This window comes from Cucumis sativus, chromosome 6 (genome assembly GCF_000004075.3).
Source record: "Cucumis sativus cultivar 9930 chromosome 6, Cucumber_9930_V3, whole genome shotgun sequence".
Lineage (NCBI taxonomy): Eukaryota > Viridiplantae > Streptophyta > Magnoliopsida > Cucurbitales > Cucurbitaceae > Cucumis > Cucumis sativus.
Window position 1 is genome coordinate 10,331,698 of NC_026660.2, and position 17,910 is coordinate 10,349,607.

A 17,910-nucleotide genomic window follows, 5' to 3' on the forward strand; every position below is an offset into this window, starting at 1 on the left:
TTGAGTTCTGCAGTAGCCGAATCATCTCAACAATCCATGCCTGTTTGGATGTCACATTGTCTTCCATCTTTATTCAATATTGGCGATGTCCGATTGTTCTCTTGCTTGTAAATCTCCATCTTTTCAAGTCACTCATTCTCTTTTATTCATGTTCTTGTTAATAATGTTGAATAATCCTCAAATCCTTTGGATCTTTCAAATAAGATAAAAAAATGTTTTTAGTCTAAAGTCATGTTTAACCGTGATTTTTTTTTTAAATATACCTCTTGAAGTTAGCTAATTTGTTATTTGATATTTCTAATATTAAGGGACTGTAAGTTGTTAATATGATTCTTAGAATAATATATGATTACGAGAGTTGTGGTCTGAAAACTGCCATTAATATTAATATAGAATATATCCTTTATATTCACTTTAGTCAAAGTTAGATTTTGTTCTAATAGAATAATGTACAATAACATGCTTTGTTTAATTGTGCTCAAGTATTGTTACTAAAGCAGTTGGTTTGTTGTTGTCAAGTTGAGTTAGTGGTCAATAGATATATACTATATAGGATGCTTCTTAGATGCTTAATTTTCAATACCATAATCTTATTATTATGATAATAACAATTATTTTAATAGGAAGCAAAGTTGCAGTGACGTACGAGACTTGCATTGTTTTATTTTGTGCTACAAATTATACACTGAATTCCATATTTATGAAGTATACACTGAACTATAATCCATGAACCATCATTGTTTCAGGATTGCATCTTCATTTTTGTTTGTTCATTTCGAATTAAGGGCCGGAACCTTTTAACAAAAAAGAAAGGTTATCAATGAATGAATGTACAAATATTACGAGGTGTATTATTACGTATATATATTAAAGTGTTTATTCTTTATTTTCATATGGGTGTGATGTATTAGAACATTATTGTTATTGAACTGGTTAGTGTAATGGTAAAAAGAACAAGACATGTATTTTATTGTAAAAAAATGTAGTAATTGAAGAATATACGACAGAAAAAATGTCATAATTCACGAATTTGTGACATTTTCTAACTGTCGTCAATATCGAAACAACGATAATTTAATTTTATAAAAAACTATCACAATTGATCTATCCTTGACGGAAAAAAAATGTCATAATATACGAATTCATGATATTTTGTAACTATCGTCAATATCAAAACAATGATATTTGCTTTCATAAAAACTGACACGATTGGCATATCTTTGACAGGAAAAAATGTCATAATAAACGAATTCGTGACATTTTTGTAACTGTCTTTAATATGCAAATGATGACAGTTATATGTTGTCATAAAATAATAAATAATGACATTTATTTTCTGTCATGAAAATATTTATTGTGACAGTTTTAAAATTGTCATGGAAAGACTTTCCATAACAAGTGATACTAAAACTGTAAATAACTGTCACATATTTTATTTGCGATAGAAAATAACTGTCGTCACAAACCCTTTTTGTTGAAGTGATCGTTTGAATGAAAACCGTTCAATATCTCACGGGGTGAAATAAATTTGAAACTATTGACATAAAAAACTATAAATTATCTAAGTAAGGCCTTTGTAAATTTGTAGTTTATGAAAGAACATTATTCTAACAAAATTAAAAATGAAGTTCTAAACAATGTTTGTCACTTCTAAATAATGTTTGTCACACACACTCCATAAACTAGTAGCTACTTGCTTTTTCTTAAAAGCTATTAACCTAGACCCCCTCCGAATTACTTTTTTAAGATCGAGACCAAACGAGTGATTTACATGTGCTTCACAGGATGTGTTGGTCCAAATTAGCTTCTTTTGTTGAACCCATTTGGATCTCGTATATATTTCTTTTTTTATCTTATTATTGTTTTGATCTTCATCAATCAAGTTGTGGTTTAATGTTAGATTTGGATGTTTTGGTCTAAATAAACCTACAATTAGAAACATTTATGAAAATAATAATAAAAATTAGAAAGATGTGTACATTCCCATTCTTTATATAACATAGGCATGCGGAATGAGTAAAGGAACAAAATGTCAAGACAATTGGCTTGATTCTCATTCTTACTATCATATATGTTTGATTTTTGTTTCACTTTATATAACAATTAAATTTACAATTTATTTCCAAAAGAAAAAAATGGAGTTATCTATAGGGTTTTAATATATGAAGAAAAATATAATAATGTGACAGCTATGTTAGATCCCCCCATGCAACTGCATGCATGTGCAAAAGGGTTAGAGAGTTTATTTTTGTTGGCTTTTCTGCCTTTTTGTTGGAATACTTTCACTGATGAAAGAAACATTTGAAAAAGTTTAAAATTTAACAAGCTAGGGCCCCTTAAATTCCCCACATATATATTTCTACATATGCATGTCTCACACCCCAAAAAAAGAAATTAAAAAGATTTTGATACTACCTAAATATTTTTAAATTATATATACACAGTTCACTATTTTTTACTATATTATATTGAAATTTACTCATTAATTCTATATTTGGAGAACACATCTAGTTGCACCTATCTATCTATATATAAATATATATAGTCGAGGCAGCTGTCAAATTAAAAGTGTCATTTGCTCATGTAAAATTAGGACAGTATGTTGTGTTAAGTACTGCAGCCTTGTACTTAAATATTACTCTTCTATATTTATTTATTCATAATATTACAAAATACAAAGGACAAAATAGACATTAAATTTATCATAATGGTGAAGTGGATTTATTTTAAGATCTTTTTTTAGGGTACAACAACTATATATAGATGATATTTTCATAATGTACTGTTTTCATTTTAGCAAAAGGAATTGTTTTTTTCTATATTGTACTCCATATTTCAGTACTACATCTTGTAATTTTATTTTTGAATAATATAATTGGATATATAATTTAATCCCTTTCTTGTTTATATCCACCTTAATTGATTACTTATAAGTTGGATGTTTATATGAGACAGGATGAGATAATGATAGAAATTAGAGGCTAGGGAATGGCTGATCATCACCATATATATATATATATAGTTTTCCCCTTGTACTTTGAATGTGTGTGTGTGTGTTCATGTTTCTAATCAATAATTAAACAAGAAAAAAACTGTTAAATTAGTTAAAGACCAAATCAGATAATAATTGACCCTTATTGGACAGGGAGACAATTAAAAAACATACCACAACACAAGCACAAGCATATAATCAACATTAGTGATCAAATGGGTCATCTCTTTAATTATTTTATATAACAAATGCCTAGTAATGCCTAGTACTAGTACAAAACATTACTAAACATTATGTACCTTCTTTTCAACCATAATTTTTGACAAGGAGAGATGAAAACTCAAGATTCAAAATTCAAAATTCAGATTAGGTATTTTCTTGCATCTCTTACAAGAGTATTGTTACATTATCTTTACTTATCTTAAATAAACTGCTTGTTAAGAGTGAAATATATTATATCTCAACAAGCATAAATCAACAAAGATCTTGTCAATACATAGACAATTGCTTTCATTTCTTTTAAGCTTTTCTTCATGATGTTGTTATATATTTTGGATCCTTGCATATATATAGATATATTTTTTGACATCGATGTTTCAAACCTTACATGTATCCCTAGTGAACTCTTGAAACAATGTTCATTGATTATTCTCAATCTAATCTACGGTTGAGGAGAAAGACCATTTATACATTCAAATGGAGATAGATTATTAATACAAAAATAGATAAAATAAAAGTAAATTGTGAGAGGAAAAATGGATCTTGAATTATTTAGAGACAGACATGACTAACAATTGAGACATTTCATGGAATGCTGAAAGTGACGTACTCACATGCTATGGTCTTCGAACTCAACTCCCAAACTTGTATCTCTGTCCAATCACAATTTTCCTTTTTTGCTCTTTTTTTCCTTTGAGAAATATAAAAATTAAATATCCTATCAACTTCCATTCAATTTCACTATTTTGATCGATCTTTTTAAATTATTTGACCAACCCACAAACACCATAATATAAATTCATTGAACACCCACATAACAAGGACCAAACTTTTTGTAGAATTATTCCACACATTGCCATTAACTTCCAATATGGCTAAGCATGTGACCATAGCCAAGAAGAAAAATGGCATTGTAAAGCTCAAGACCGCCGTTGGGAAGCTTCAAAGAAGCCTCTCTTTAGGTCGAAGGTCTGATTCTGGTCAAGATGAGTGTGATTATGCAGTTGGGGATGATGAATCCAGTACTCCGGTACCGGAAGATGTCAAAGAAGGGCATTTTGCGGTAGTGGCAGTTGATGCCGAGGAGCCAAAACGGTTTGTCGTTCCGTTGAGTTGCTTGACAAATCCAACATTTTTAAGGCTTCTAGAGGCTGCAGCGGAGGAGTATGGATTTGATCATGAAGGGGCGCTGACTGTACCGTGTCGACCAAGTGAGCTCGAGCGAATCTTGGCGGAGGAATGGGTGGAAGAGGAGGAGGAGAATGGGTGCATTTGGTGATGGTGAGATTGGAGAAACAGTATAACCATGGGGGGTTTTGAAGCTATTGAAATGACCCAAGAAGATATCAAGAGAGGTTGTTTTTTTTTGTGGCTTCAACTCGTCGTGGCCTTTGTAAAACTTTTTACCAAATCGAAAATTTGGTATTTTGAGAATGGCTAATCAAAGTTTTATGGCCATTTGATAACATGTTCATTATTCTCAGTTGTGTTGTGTTTAATAATTTGGTCTCTCAATTTGGTATTCTTATGTGTTTAAAAAATGGTGTATCTTGTTTTCTATTTTCTGTGGGTTACTCTTCTTTCAACTCTCTTTAAATTGTGTGGAAAAATGTTTAGATCAAATAAATAAGTTGTGGTTTTGTGATCTTTTATACTTTAAAAATAACTACCTTCTTTACTTTTAATTTGATATTATCATAACACAATCATATACCTATATACCAATGTCATAGTTTCGCATTCATATATATAAACTCTCACGTCCGCTACAATCTCATGATTCACATAAACAAGTTTTAGTAGGCTGTGGTTAGTAACTTTATTCATATCACACATCTCAATTTATCTATGCTAGTTATGCTGATGATTATTGGCAAGATCCAAAGTCCATCAATAAGATTGTCCACGAACATTAAACGCCCCAAAAATGAAATGTCAGTACTTCCAAGTTTAAGCCAAACTCATAAACATACATATAGCTATACTTGGTCTAAAGTCCAACAACGTTGAACGTTAAAAATAAATAACCCTAAAATCATTAGAGTGTAAACTATTGATTTTTTGGCTCTTAATCTCAAATTAATTAGTTAATGTTTTGTTGATAACAAATCTGAGTTTTGTATTAACAATTTTATTATTTTGAATAGTTCATAACGTAGAGCTTGGAGCAGTGATTTTGACGTCTCTTGAATCACCCAAATCGAAATTCAAACAAAGAAAATATTACTAAAAGAAGCCTAACAGAAAAATACATGAGATTGTGACATGGCAGCCAAATAAATAATCAATTTGAACCAATTAGCTAGACAAAGCTACCTGGAGCAAAGGAGGAGTAACACATACGACTTTTAAAGAAAATAAATTTAATATTATTATTTATCTTTGTGTCTAACGGCTAGTTTAAAGAAAATGTAAAGTTATTTTATCGGGTTTTAAACAAATTATTTTAAAGACTAACATATTATTATATTATTATTTATCTTTGTGCTAGTTTTCCTTTTAAAATGGTAAGTTTGTTTTATTTGAGCGCAAATTATTTTTAAAAAGATATTATTATATTATTATTTGTGTTTGTGTCAGCTAATTTAGTTTAAATCACAACCATTCAATTTTCTTTTACGTACGTTTGACCTAAAATGATTTTGAATATCAATATTTTTTCTTTCTTTTTAAATACTTCATTTTTTTCCAAAATTTTTAACAACTTTATTCATTTTAAAGTCACCGTTGTTATTCTCTCTGAAACTTTTAATTTTCATTCTTTTAATTTTGTCTTTGAGAGAATTTATTGTGAGGATTAATTGTTGTGAAAGCTCAAAATTGTATACTCACTTTTTTAGATAGTTTTTTAAAACTTCAGCATATTGTAAGTTATAACGGTTGGATCCTAGCCCATGGAAAGGATTGGTTCGACTCTAATTTGTGGAAATAATCAAAAAAAAAAATTCAATCAAAATCCAAAGAAATATATATAAGTTTAATCAAACAAGTATAAAATTAGTATCTTCTTTTTAACTCTTTTCTAATTACTTTTGCATTTAATTTTAGTTTGATATTTTTGTTGGTTGTGTTTTAATTACTTTTGCATTTAATTTTAGTTTGATATTTTTGTTGGTTGTGTTTGATTGGATACTATATTTCATAAAACCTTTTCTTATTTAATTTAATTTAAACTTTTGTTAAAAAAATTAATTAAATCATAATCACTCCTAGAGTTGTCATACCACTCGTCCAACGTAAAAGTCTTTCAGCAAAATTCCAGTATAAACATCCTCATTTCACATCACCAAAAAGTGAATAATCTCCAAAGCCATATTTCTTGTGTATTTCGAATCTCAACACTACACCTACCCTACTACATGAAAAGCAAGAGATGTGAGATAAACTATGAAAGACGTGGAAGAATAAGAACAACAGGATCCAAACACCAGGAAATTAATTTGTTGTTTTCACTGTGACCAAGTTAAAATGAACAACTCTCCATCAATTGACGTTGATACATTCACGATACTAATACTTTTATTCTTTAGCACCACTCACTAGTATCAACCTATCCACCTTAATAAAATAAACTTTAGAAAGAAGGAGAGAACTCGGGACTCGACATCAAGCCAAAGAGCCCACACGGCAAGGCCTCAAAAAGATGGCTAACCCAACTAAGTGCTACTCCATTGCCAACGACCTAACACAGGACAGGTGTGATGATGTAGTCGTTGATTTGATGGAAAAATGTGATTTCATCTGGGATATGATTATTTATTTGAAGATGTAAAAAATGTTCATTTCAACATAACGTGTTTATATAGAAGAAAAGGACAGACATTGGAGTTCCTTTTTTCATTTGTTTCCATCCAAGAGATAATAGTAAAAACAAAATAGCTTATCATGGCACCACCACCACATACGGCAAAAATCTCAAAATATTATTGATTACAAGCTCGCTTTGCTACATTACTTAGGTAAGCTCGGGTGGAATCAAATAAGAAAACAAAACCAAAAATAAAAGAGTCTGTCTGTTTGTAGTCTCGCACGCTGTCTGTCTAAACATAAATAATTAGACATCATATTGGCTCTATCTAGTTGGTTCAAAAACCAACTAAAAGATATAGGGGTAACATTTGAATGATTAAACAAAAACATTTAATTACCTACTACGCCCGTTAAAATTCCTGGCTCGAAACAATAACCAAGCCCCATCATGTGTTCAAAAGACCTTTGGCTTGTTGTGTCAGGCACATCAAGCACACATGCTGGCCCATAAGCCACGGTCTATGGTATAGAGATTTTAATAAGGTAAACTCCACGATTTTACAGCTTTAATCAGCTAATCCAGCCTTCATCTTCAAGTGTGCCTTGAAGTCCATAATGTCACCCTCCCATTTGGTTACAGCTTGATTCTCGCACACCCATATCTCCTCGGCCACTTGGTTTATAAGCCTAAAATCGTGACTTACAAGAACCAAACCTCCATCCCATTCATTCAGTGCCTCTGCCAGTGAATCAATAGTCTCAATATCCAAATGATTTGTGGGTTCATCAAGCAATAACAGGTGGGGTTGTCTCCATGCCAACCAGGCGAATATAACACGGCTCCTCTGCCCATCAGACAAATTCTTCATTGGCATCACTTGAGCTTTGCCGGAGAGCCCAAACTTCCCAATTGCTCCTCTCATCTTCTCTTCTTCATTTCCTGGGTACTCTCGTATCATAAACTGGAGAGCAGACACTTCCAAGTCTAGTTTCTCGGCTAAATGTTGATGAAACTGGGCAATCCTGAGGTGGTTGTGTCTTCGGACCATGCCATCTAGAGGAACCAGGTCCCCTGTCATCAGCTTCAACAGGGTACTCTTTCCAGCACCATTGGGTCCAACCAAAGCTACCCGAGAGTCCAAATCAACTCCAAAGTCAAGATTCCTGTAGATTAGATTGTCAGGGGTATAGCCAAACGTTACTTCCACAAACTGGAGAACCGGTGGGGGAAGCTTCCCAACATCAACAAAGCGGAAGACAAGAACCTTGTCTCTCACCACCTTTTCAGTAAGGCCACCCCTCTCCATTTTTGCCAGTGTTTTCTCCTTACTTTGCGCCTGCCGAGCTAATTTCGCTGACCCGTGACCAAATCTAGCAATATACTCTTTCATGGAAGCAATCTGGTCCTGTTCCCACTTATACATTTTCATCTGATTCTCTTCCAGTTCAGAACGGGTCTGAACATACTGATCATAGTTACCTGTATAGATCTTTAACTTTCTGTTCTGCATGTGAATAATGTTTGTGCAGACACCGTTAAGAAAGTCCTGGGAATGCGAAACCACAACCAGGATCCGGTCAAATTTCTTTAAATTTTCTTCCAGCCAGACACAAGCCTCTAGATCTGTAATTGAGAAAATTAATAAGATACACATCAGACAGTCGAAAACAGAAAAAATAATTAGCTAGATGAGATACGCTAATGGACTCAAATAACATGTACATGGGTTTAATAATATGTTTTGGCAGTAGTACTTGCAAAGATCCAACCTTAATTTACTAAACTATACTTCTAACACCCTCTATAGCCAGAGCACGTTCACACCAAAAGGAAGTTAAAGATAGCAGAAAGCATGAACCAAAATGATTAGCCAACCAGAATACCATCCAGATATTTACACAAAAAATACCACTGAACAAATAAAATATACCTAAATGATTAGTTGGTTCATCCAGTAGGAGGACAGTAGGATTCATGAATAAGGCACGAGCTAAGGCAATCCTCATCCTCCAACCACCAGAAAAGTCTCGAGTTTTCTTCGCTTGCATCTGCTTGTTAAACCCAAGACCATACAGGATTTCAGCAGCCCGTTTTTCTGCAGTGGCTGCATCCAATGCCTCTAAACGTTCATAGATACGATCAAGTTGCTCCCCACCTCCATCATCCTAAATTGAAATAGAAAAACAGATAATGAGTACAAGTAAATTTTTAGATCCTAGAAACTTAATTTAATTTACATACTTGTGCAGCCAAGGATTCTGCCTCCTGCTCCAACTTCAACCTCTCCTCATCACAACTTATAACAGCCTCAAGTGAAGACATGTCAGAAGCTTCAATCTCTCGAGAAAGGTGATATATATCCATGTGTTCTGGAATAGGAAGCTCACGACAACCTATTGCCGCAAGAAGTGTAGATTTACCACATCCATTCAATCCAAGCAAACCATAACGTCTGAAAAATAAATTGTAAATATTAAACTTAACCATGAGAATACATATGAAAATAGAATTATCCATGCCGATAATAATCATAAGCAAACCTGCCATAATTGAGCTCCAGCTCAGAATCAACAATAAGATCATGCCCATGAAAGGTAACTGATAAAGATTCTATCTGCAAAAAGCACACATTGTAAGGAAATAATTACCAGCTTCATTGCTCACACTTCCCTAATGGCACAACATTATTTCCAAATGTAACAAAGAAAAATCGATTAAATGAACAAAAATCAATTTTCAAATGCTAATGAGTCGTAGGTTATACACATACAATCCAACAACTTTTCTTTCGAACTTGAGAAACATTGTGCATCATCCGACAGATGCTTCATTTATAAGAAACTATTTCAATTAAATCCAATGGAGGAAAAAACAATACAACGAAGAAAAATCTAATGCCCAAGACGCAAGAAAAGTATCATGTGAAGAATAAACATGTTATAAAAAAGTAAAATAAAATATTCTCCAGGTATTATTCAAGTAACATAGTCCATGGTCTTTTCTGTTCTTTTAAAAAAAACAATCAACAGATACACATGAATCAGATTCTAGAATAAAATTAGGGCTTACTCGGATATCCCTGGATAGAGGATGTGAACAAAGCACACCAGTACAAGTCCGATCGGATAACTGAAGAGCGTCAACTCCATTGGCCAACTTATCAACTCCATTTTGTGATTCAGCCGCTGCCGCTGCCGCCTTGGAAGAAGCAGCCGCCGCCGCTGCCTTTCCTCCTCGCTTGGCTGCCGCAGCCGCCTTCTTCTGAGCCGCTTTCTTCTTACTCGCGTCGGAAACCATACTTAACCTAATAGATTAGAAAAAAAGAAACCCTAAAAACACAATCGAAATAAAATCAAAAGACACGAAGAAAAATCGTTAACACATAAACATACCTTAGATGGCGAAAGAAGATGGAAGGAGAAGCGAGACCGACAGAGCGAGTGAGAAGAGGAAGCAGATCTAGGGCTTGAAGAAATCGCTCTTCGTCTCTCACGGCGCTTTTGTTGTGCTCTTTAGACCTGCGACGCGTAAATGGTAATGCGATGCGGATCAAGGGTTCAAGGTTCTGTGATTCAGGAGGCTGGGGCTTGCTTTTTATAACCCTCCTCCATCTTTCCACGTGTCCTTTTATAGCCCTTCTTCTGGTTGCGTAGCCGACTGACTCTCTTAATTCTAATGCCCTCACAATTTACATATTTACATATTTATATTGGGCTGGGTACGGAGCACTTGACCTTTTAGTCTCGGCCCAATTATACCCATTATGAAGCCCATGGGCCTGTGTACTTTTTCTTCATCAAGAAGCCGATCATCGTTCTGTGTTCATTGTTTCTCATCTTCTGACCATCCCTTCCGCTTCCTTTTCAAGGTAAACCAATCACCCTGCAGTCTGCACTGCGTTTATTCTTATGGATGTTGATGAAATGGGAGCGATAGGTTTATTTGAATGGGTTCTAGTTCATTGTTAGTGAGCTTAAATGAGCCACTAATGAGGATTCTGCATCTTTTTTCATGGTTTCTCTGTTCGACCGCCATGGGTGGACTGAAAAGAAACAACAGACCAAACCCAAAACTTAAGATCAATGAAACAGAAAGACTTTAACACGAAGTTGAAAGATGGGTTCTTTTCGATTTATGATGGGAAGAGGGAGGGGAAAGAAAGAAAGAAAAAGAAGAGAAGAGGGAGGCTGCCTTATTTTAGGACTTCTTAGAATTAAGATTCCTCAGAATTCTAGATTTTTTCTTTAAATTTAGCACAGTTATACTTTGTCGAATGACTGTATTTGAATGAATTGTCTGATGCAATACTTATTATTCAGCTGATAAGCTTAGTTTATTGAGAATTTGGCTGTTGTTACATGATCATTGTAGGTTCTTGGTAATGTTCTAGAATATTGCAACAAAGTTCATATAATTTTCTTCGCCTTTTTGGTTTCTCGACTCTTATGGTGTGATTTTATTCTGCATTTTGATTGGAAATGGTTACAACGAAGCCTAAATTTACCACATCAGATTTTATGCATACACTTGTAATTTGTTCGTTGTCTTAGTTAATGGCTTCATCTCATACGCAATCTGCATCCTTATTTCTTCCGAGTTAGAGCTGGATTATTATGCATATATATAAACGAACGAACTTTTATCTCATTTGCTGGTTTTGTGATATCACATGGTTCTGTAAACTACACTCTGTTTTTATGTAAATTTAAGTAATGGTTGACAATGTTGAGATGTTGAGAATCCCACGTTGAAAAACCTATGGGAATAGAAGAGGCTACTCTTCTCCTAGCTTTTGAGATAAAACTTCATTAATTCAATTTTGAGGATGGATAACCTTTGACTTATTGCAAATTTTGCTGATGGTTTTTTTTTTTTTTGTAACTTAGCACTCGTGAAGAACTTTCAAGTTTCATCAACTTGTTAGTATTTAATCATCTGTTGCACCTCCATTGACTACTTCCATTCTTTTGGTTTGTAACTTGGAAGGGGCACTATCTTAATGTTGTTGGTTATGAGTTAGTATTTGACAACTTGGTTTTCCATTGTTGTTTATATTGTATTAGTGTTTTTCTCTGGCTAGTGCACAACAGCATTGTTTCTTTATATCTACGTGAATTTGCAATCAAATTGTTAGTGCTTTGGTAGTTTGTTCCGTGGTTGTGTTCAGAAAAATTTACCCCAAAATTTTTGGCCCATGAAGTTATGGATGATGAAAATTAGAAAGCCCAGAACCATTGATATATTCTAATAAGAACATTTTTGTATAAGAAATGAATATTTCACTGAATACTGGGAATCTAACCTACCTTGAGTAGTTGCTGTACAATAAATAAATAAGGCACTCAACTAATTGGAGGTGACTCAAGAGGAGGAACAACCATCATAGGTCGATCAAGTGGTAAATAGAGGGATATGACCTTGATAAAAGGCTAAAAGGTTATAGGTTCATTCATCCATAGTAACTACCTACCTAAGATTTAATATCATTGACACCAAAATCTTGTAGGGTAAAGCATATTACTTCATAATGTTAGTTTAGGTGTATGTAAGTTGGCTTAGACACTCGTAGATACAAAAAATAGAAAAAACATAGAAGGAGGAATAATTGTCTAAAGACCTCCATGGAGGCACCAAAACTAACATTGTTCCACAATTTGAAAAATCCCTAAAATATTGCTAAATATTGCTCCGACCATATCTTCTTCTTTTTCCTAGTGTATCTTCTAGCGTTGGCTACTAAATAGGTGCTTATCACCTTTTTGGTTCTGAAAATAAATAATTGAAAAACAGGCAATGCTGATATTAGTTAGATTCCATCCCAATGCCACCCAAAACCTATCGATTATACTCTACAAAGTTTATTCATGGCATCAGAGAAGGATATGGTCAATGGAGATTGAGACTGTAGGAATATTTCTTTACTTTTTGGTGGGAGGGATGGAAGATTTTAGGTTATGTGAAACATGGTTACTGGTTTGAGGAGGCACAAGGTAAGAAAATTTTATGTTATGTGAAGGACATGGATCCAAATGCCTTATTTTGGTACAATGTTTTTGTTCTTAAGTGTTATAATATTATTAGCTTTGAATGGAAAATTATAAATTTAAAAAATAAATAAATAAACATGTGTTTATGCTTATCATCAAGCATTTCGAGCAATACATATATTTTCTGTTTAGCATACCATTTTTGCTAGTTTGAAAACTCATGGGACATTTTAACATTTTGGATAGGTGATTCGAACAGGGCTTTTGAGAAATTCGCTGCTGTGAATGACAGTAAGAAAGTCCTATGTGCTACGGTTATTCATATCTTTGAAGTGCATGACAGCTAATGTGGTAGATAGAAATAATGGACGGATTGTCGCAACTGCATCCACAGTCGAACACTCCATCCAAGGCTCACTTGAATGTGGCCGGTCTTGCAATGCTAAGGCAGCAGCCATTGTTGGAGAGGTGTTGGCTACGTGACTCAAAGTCGATGGTCTCAGACAGGGGCAAGGAAGAGGCATTCATGCAGACATAAACAAGGAAATCGAGAAGAAAGGATTTAAAAACGGCACAAAAATCTGGGCTATAGTGAATTCGCTCAAGAATAACAGAGTTAAACGTATACTCGACAACAATGTTGACGAGCCATCTCGGTTGAGCTCTCAATAAGCTCCTAAGGCAATCTTATCGTCCTTCCCTAGATGACTAGAGCTCAACCAGTCATGAGAAAAAACTAGATACTGCTAAAATGGAATGCTAAAATGGAAGGAACTATCTTTATTAGTTACAATCAGATTAAACATCACTCACTAATGATATTTGGAAGTTTATGAAATAGAGACAACTTTTTATCTCCACTTCTTAAATGGTGGCATAGTGATAGTGATACCACAACCCACTTGGGGTAATGATGATGTTATATCACAGTGAAATGACCTTTTATGATCATCACAACTCTACCTTACTTTCTCCTTTTTCTTCCATGTATTACTTAGTTTCCTTTTTCTCCATTAGATTAGCTTTGGTTTTCTGGTTTAAGAGGCTGTCTCTTTCTTGCCCGTGCTGTCTGATATGCAACTGTTGCGTGGAAGAATTGTAGAATAAAAGATAATAATCAAGTCTTTCAGTTTTCTGAAGGATGATTCCATTTCATAAGAACTTCGTTATGAATGTTAAATCTTATCTTCTATAAAATGATTAGGCTTTAAACAATGATTTGACCAGAGTATCACATGGGAGATTTTCACTTAGAGATAAGTATGTTCAAACAGGGAGAAAGAAGAAAAGCTATTTTCCCAATCCAAACAAAATGGGAAGAAAGAGCAAAACCCTTTTTTCTGACTAAAAAGGCAAGATTCCATTTACAAGCAAGATATTCAATTATTGATAGAAAGCCAAGGACTGCATTAAAGAGAGTGCACGAGCTTGTCACATTACCTTACGCATTCGTGTTTTTTTTTTTCCTTACACTAGCAATATTTAACTTTACCTATGTAACTACTTCAAGTATAGTTAAAGCTACAGGCTCTTAGTTGAGCTTTCACCCTAAAGACCTTTGCCTAACTAGTGGTAGCAATAACACTTTTGTCTAGTAGCTTTGGTTTTCTCATTTTGAACGAATTTCTTCTAATAACACAAAAAGTATCATAACACATTTCATTGTTGATAGTCTTTTTTGCCACATCCACTTGAATAATACAATTACCTTTTTCAAAAAATTGGCATAGTGGGGACAAAAGTAGGAATTATTTAAAATAGGCTCTCGTTTTCAATCAACCCTTAAATGTTGATGTTATATGACTGCCGTCCACTTGTAAATCATCAAAGTCTTTCTTTGTAGCATTTAACATGGATTTTTTCTTCTCCTCATATATATTTAGTCCTTTGTAGATCAACTTTGATATATATCCACTTTTACCTTAATTTCATATCTTCATAACCTTCACTTTTTAAAAGCAAAACAGATGCAATAAAAAAAAATATATGCAGCCAAAATCCAACCCACGGCTTGATTTGATAAAAGATTGGGTAGAAGTCTTTGGTGGCTGGACGTCACCATGAATTGCCACCTCTTTGGTAGTATGCATTTTGGCTCAATGTTTTACACTTTTAATTCCAACTTTTATCTCCCTTTTTATTCCCATGACAAAACACTACCCACCGTTTAATTATAACAAACTTTTTTTAATTCAAAAACTACAAAAATAATAATAATAAAAATAAAAATAATAATTCAATTCTTATTCGCACTTTTGATTTGAATATGCATGCATACGACTATGAGAAACTAAAACATGAACGGTTGAATTTGCTTATAAAAAACCAAGGATAGAAGCACTCCAATGGAATTTATGAATAGCATCACCAAATATTTTTTAACCTTATTTGCATATGAAGCATTTCCCTTTCTTACCTTAAATAGTCAAAACGATAATAAATACAACAAACACAAATAAACAAAATTACACTATTATTTATAAAACTTCTAACAAGACTCTAAAGAAAAATTGGAATAAAGTCTTACAAAATTCAATGACAAATTACATTTTTTAAAAAATAAATAAAAAAAACTAATATTATTTGTTACATAACGGAGCAAGCATTCGGGTTCTCATCGCTAAACATTTGAGGGGAAATCAAGGGTTGAGCAGGAGGCATATGTTGTCCAACAAATCCACCATTTCCATACCCGTATCCGTATCCGTACCCGTATCCATAACCCGGAACCGGAACTGCCACGTAATCAAGCCGGTTTCCTTCCATTGCTCCTCCCCCTTGAGCTACCTCTCCTCCGGTCTTGTTCTTATCGCCGCCGTCTCCTCCCTTTGCTCCCTCGTCTTTATCCTTTTTGGGTACCACCACTGCGACTTTCCGCTTCAGTTTCTCTTCCAAGTTCTCAATCAAAGCTTTCACGTCCATTTTCCCTTTCACCATTACTAAATCCTTTTGTCTCTCAATCGCCATGTCTTCCACTCCTGCAACCGACAAAAAACAAAGCCCATTAATTATCTTTTCCCATTCGGACATTACTTTAAACTGAAAAAGTAAAACTTACCCTTTGTTCTGGATACAACTTTGTAAATCTTCTCGATGCAACCCTGGCAGTGAAGTTCCACCTTCAACGTCGCCGTCGTCACCGGAATCTGGTCGGAAATTTTTGAATTTTTAATCAGTTAAAATGGTATTGAAAAAAAGAAAAGTCCAAAGTTGACTTGACGGACAGCAATTAACTTAAATATTGACAGTTGTATTTCTCTAACATGCGCCATTGATGAACGCGCACATTAGCTATTTCTTCACCCACCCACACCCACCTCTTTGTCTTTCGGCTGCTTCTTGTCCTCTGTTTTCTTATCCGGTTTTTCATCGTCCTGTTTCTTCGTCGACTCCTTTTCTTTCTTGCTTTCCGATGACACAATGTCGATTTTCTTGGTTTCTTTATCAGCGAGATAATCTCGGAGCTTAGCCGGGTCGAATTTCCCGATCACCGTAAGCTTATTGGCCTCCCAGTCTGCTCTGACTCTGGAAACACCTGAATTGAAGAACATGGGAGTGTTATTGTGGGGTTTGGAATGGTAATGTGATATGGAATTGGGAATGGAATATCGATGTACCTGGGATTTGTCGGACGGACCTTCTGAGCTTGTTGGCGCAGCCCTCGCAGTGGATATCGATCTTGAAGACGGCGGTGGTGGTGTCATCATTCTTTTTCTGAAAAGAGAGAGAAAACAGGGGAAATGAGTGTGAGAAATTGATGAAAGAAGTAGTGAGGATTAGATGAAAGGAAGAAGAAGAATGAGAATGTGACCTCGCCCATTGTAAGGATTGGGAATGGAGATCTGTTGGGGTTTGTGAGTTGAAGTTGAAGAGATGAATTTGGGTTTGTGGAAGAAGTGGGAGTGAAGTGGGGAGTAATTTATAAAGGCGAAGACGCGGTGAAGACGGGGAAGATGAAGTGGATGCTTCCACGGCTTTTCACCTACTTTTTTTTAATTAAAACTATATGTTCATAATTTTTAAGAAAATAAAAACTAAACAAATAAGATTTAGGTATATTTTTAATAGATAGTTTGCTAAGTTTTGTTGTTTAAATCAATTATTCTAAGTTTTTGGTAATCCATTATTAGATATTTTTCTTTTATTTTTTAATGAAAATAAAATAAGATATTTATTAGAACGATAATTAGGTTTATATTTATGTTCTTTTTTCTTAAATTAAATTTAGTGTGTGTACTTCAGGACGACAGATTTTAAATTAAAATTCCTTACATATGATGTAGAGGTTTAATTTTTTTTATTTATTGATAGATGGTAATAATAATAATTACAAAAAACTAATCTTTTAGTAGTGAAGTTTTTCTTCCCATGTAATGATTTTCTTTTTCTTCACTACAAAAATCAGGGAACTTTCTCTTTCTTTACGAAGACTTGAAAAGTGAAGTCTTCTTTACTTTCTTTCTTTCTTTCTTTCTTTTTTTTTCACAATTGAATTGACTCATTAATGAAGCCAATTGACATATCGTTGTGCATAAAGATTACGATGAAATTTCTCATGACTCGATTTATGCATTTTTTAATTTAAATTCTAATTATTCATAAAGATGATGGCCACATCATGTTAGCAATTAAACGAATATGATTCATTGTTTTAAATTTGTAAAGAAGTGATTTATTCACACATTATATAATTTAAGAATAATCGACTAAAAGAATGATGTTAAGTTTAATTTAATTATAAATCTCTCACATGATGTTAATCCCACCATTGCCAAAAAGATGTGTAAATTAACTAAGGTTTGAAAAGATATATTTTATTAATTTATAACTTAAATGGATACAACGTAAGCTTAACAAGTTCATGCATCAACTAATATTTTGTTATAGAACAATGAATGTGCAATTTTTTTTCTTTTTTAGTACATCAATTATAAGAAAGAAAAGAAGATTGAACCTCTAAC

The 17,910-nt window shown here is 33.8% G+C and overlaps 3 protein-coding genes and 1 long non-coding RNA gene across 4 annotated transcripts; 2 read left to right on the forward strand and 2 right to left on the reverse strand.

Moving 5' to 3' along the window:
- Positions 1 to 4,014: 4,014 nt before the first annotated feature.
- On the forward strand, positions 4,015 to 4,856 carry LOC101212725 (auxin-responsive protein SAUR50). Its single transcript, XM_004145768.3, has one exon. It carries the CDS (start codon positions 4,083 to 4,085, stop codon positions 4,488 to 4,490), a length of 408 nt encoding a protein of 135 aa, XP_004145816.1. The 5' UTR covers positions 4,015 to 4,082; the 3' UTR covers positions 4,491 to 4,856.
- Positions 4,857 to 7,113: 2,257 nt separating this feature from the next.
- On the reverse strand, positions 7,114 to 10,558 carry LOC101219258 (ABC transporter F family member 1). The gene is made up of 6 exons (XM_004145709.3): positions 10,355 to 10,558; positions 10,032 to 10,266; positions 9,503 to 9,576; positions 9,204 to 9,414; positions 8,893 to 9,127; positions 7,114 to 8,585 (listed from the first exon to the last, which is right to left on the reverse strand). Exons 2-6 carry the CDS (start codon positions 10,257 to 10,259, stop codon positions 7,528 to 7,530), a joined length of 1,806 nt encoding a protein of 601 aa, XP_004145757.1. The 5' UTR covers positions 10,260 to 10,266; positions 10,355 to 10,558; the 3' UTR covers positions 7,114 to 7,527.
- Positions 10,559 to 11,646: 1,088 nt separating this feature from the next.
- Positions 11,647 to 13,962, forward strand: LOC116404467. Its single transcript, XR_004217312.1, has 2 exons — positions 11,647 to 12,952; positions 13,196 to 13,962. It is a non-coding gene; the product is annotated as an uncharacterized LOC116404467 (long non-coding RNA).
- Positions 13,963 to 15,297: 1,335 nt separating this feature from the next.
- LOC101219496 (heavy metal-associated isoprenylated plant protein 3) lies at positions 15,298 to 16,916 on the reverse strand. The gene is made up of 5 exons (XM_004145710.3): positions 16,761 to 16,916; positions 16,567 to 16,663; positions 16,267 to 16,484; positions 16,008 to 16,095; positions 15,298 to 15,927 (listed from the first exon to the last, which is right to left on the reverse strand). The coding sequence occupies exons 1-5, from the start codon at positions 16,767 to 16,769 to the stop codon at positions 15,536 to 15,538; spliced, it is 804 nt and encodes a 267-aa protein (XP_004145758.1). The 5' UTR covers positions 16,770 to 16,916; the 3' UTR covers positions 15,298 to 15,535.
- Positions 16,917 to 17,910: the final 994 nt, after the last annotated feature.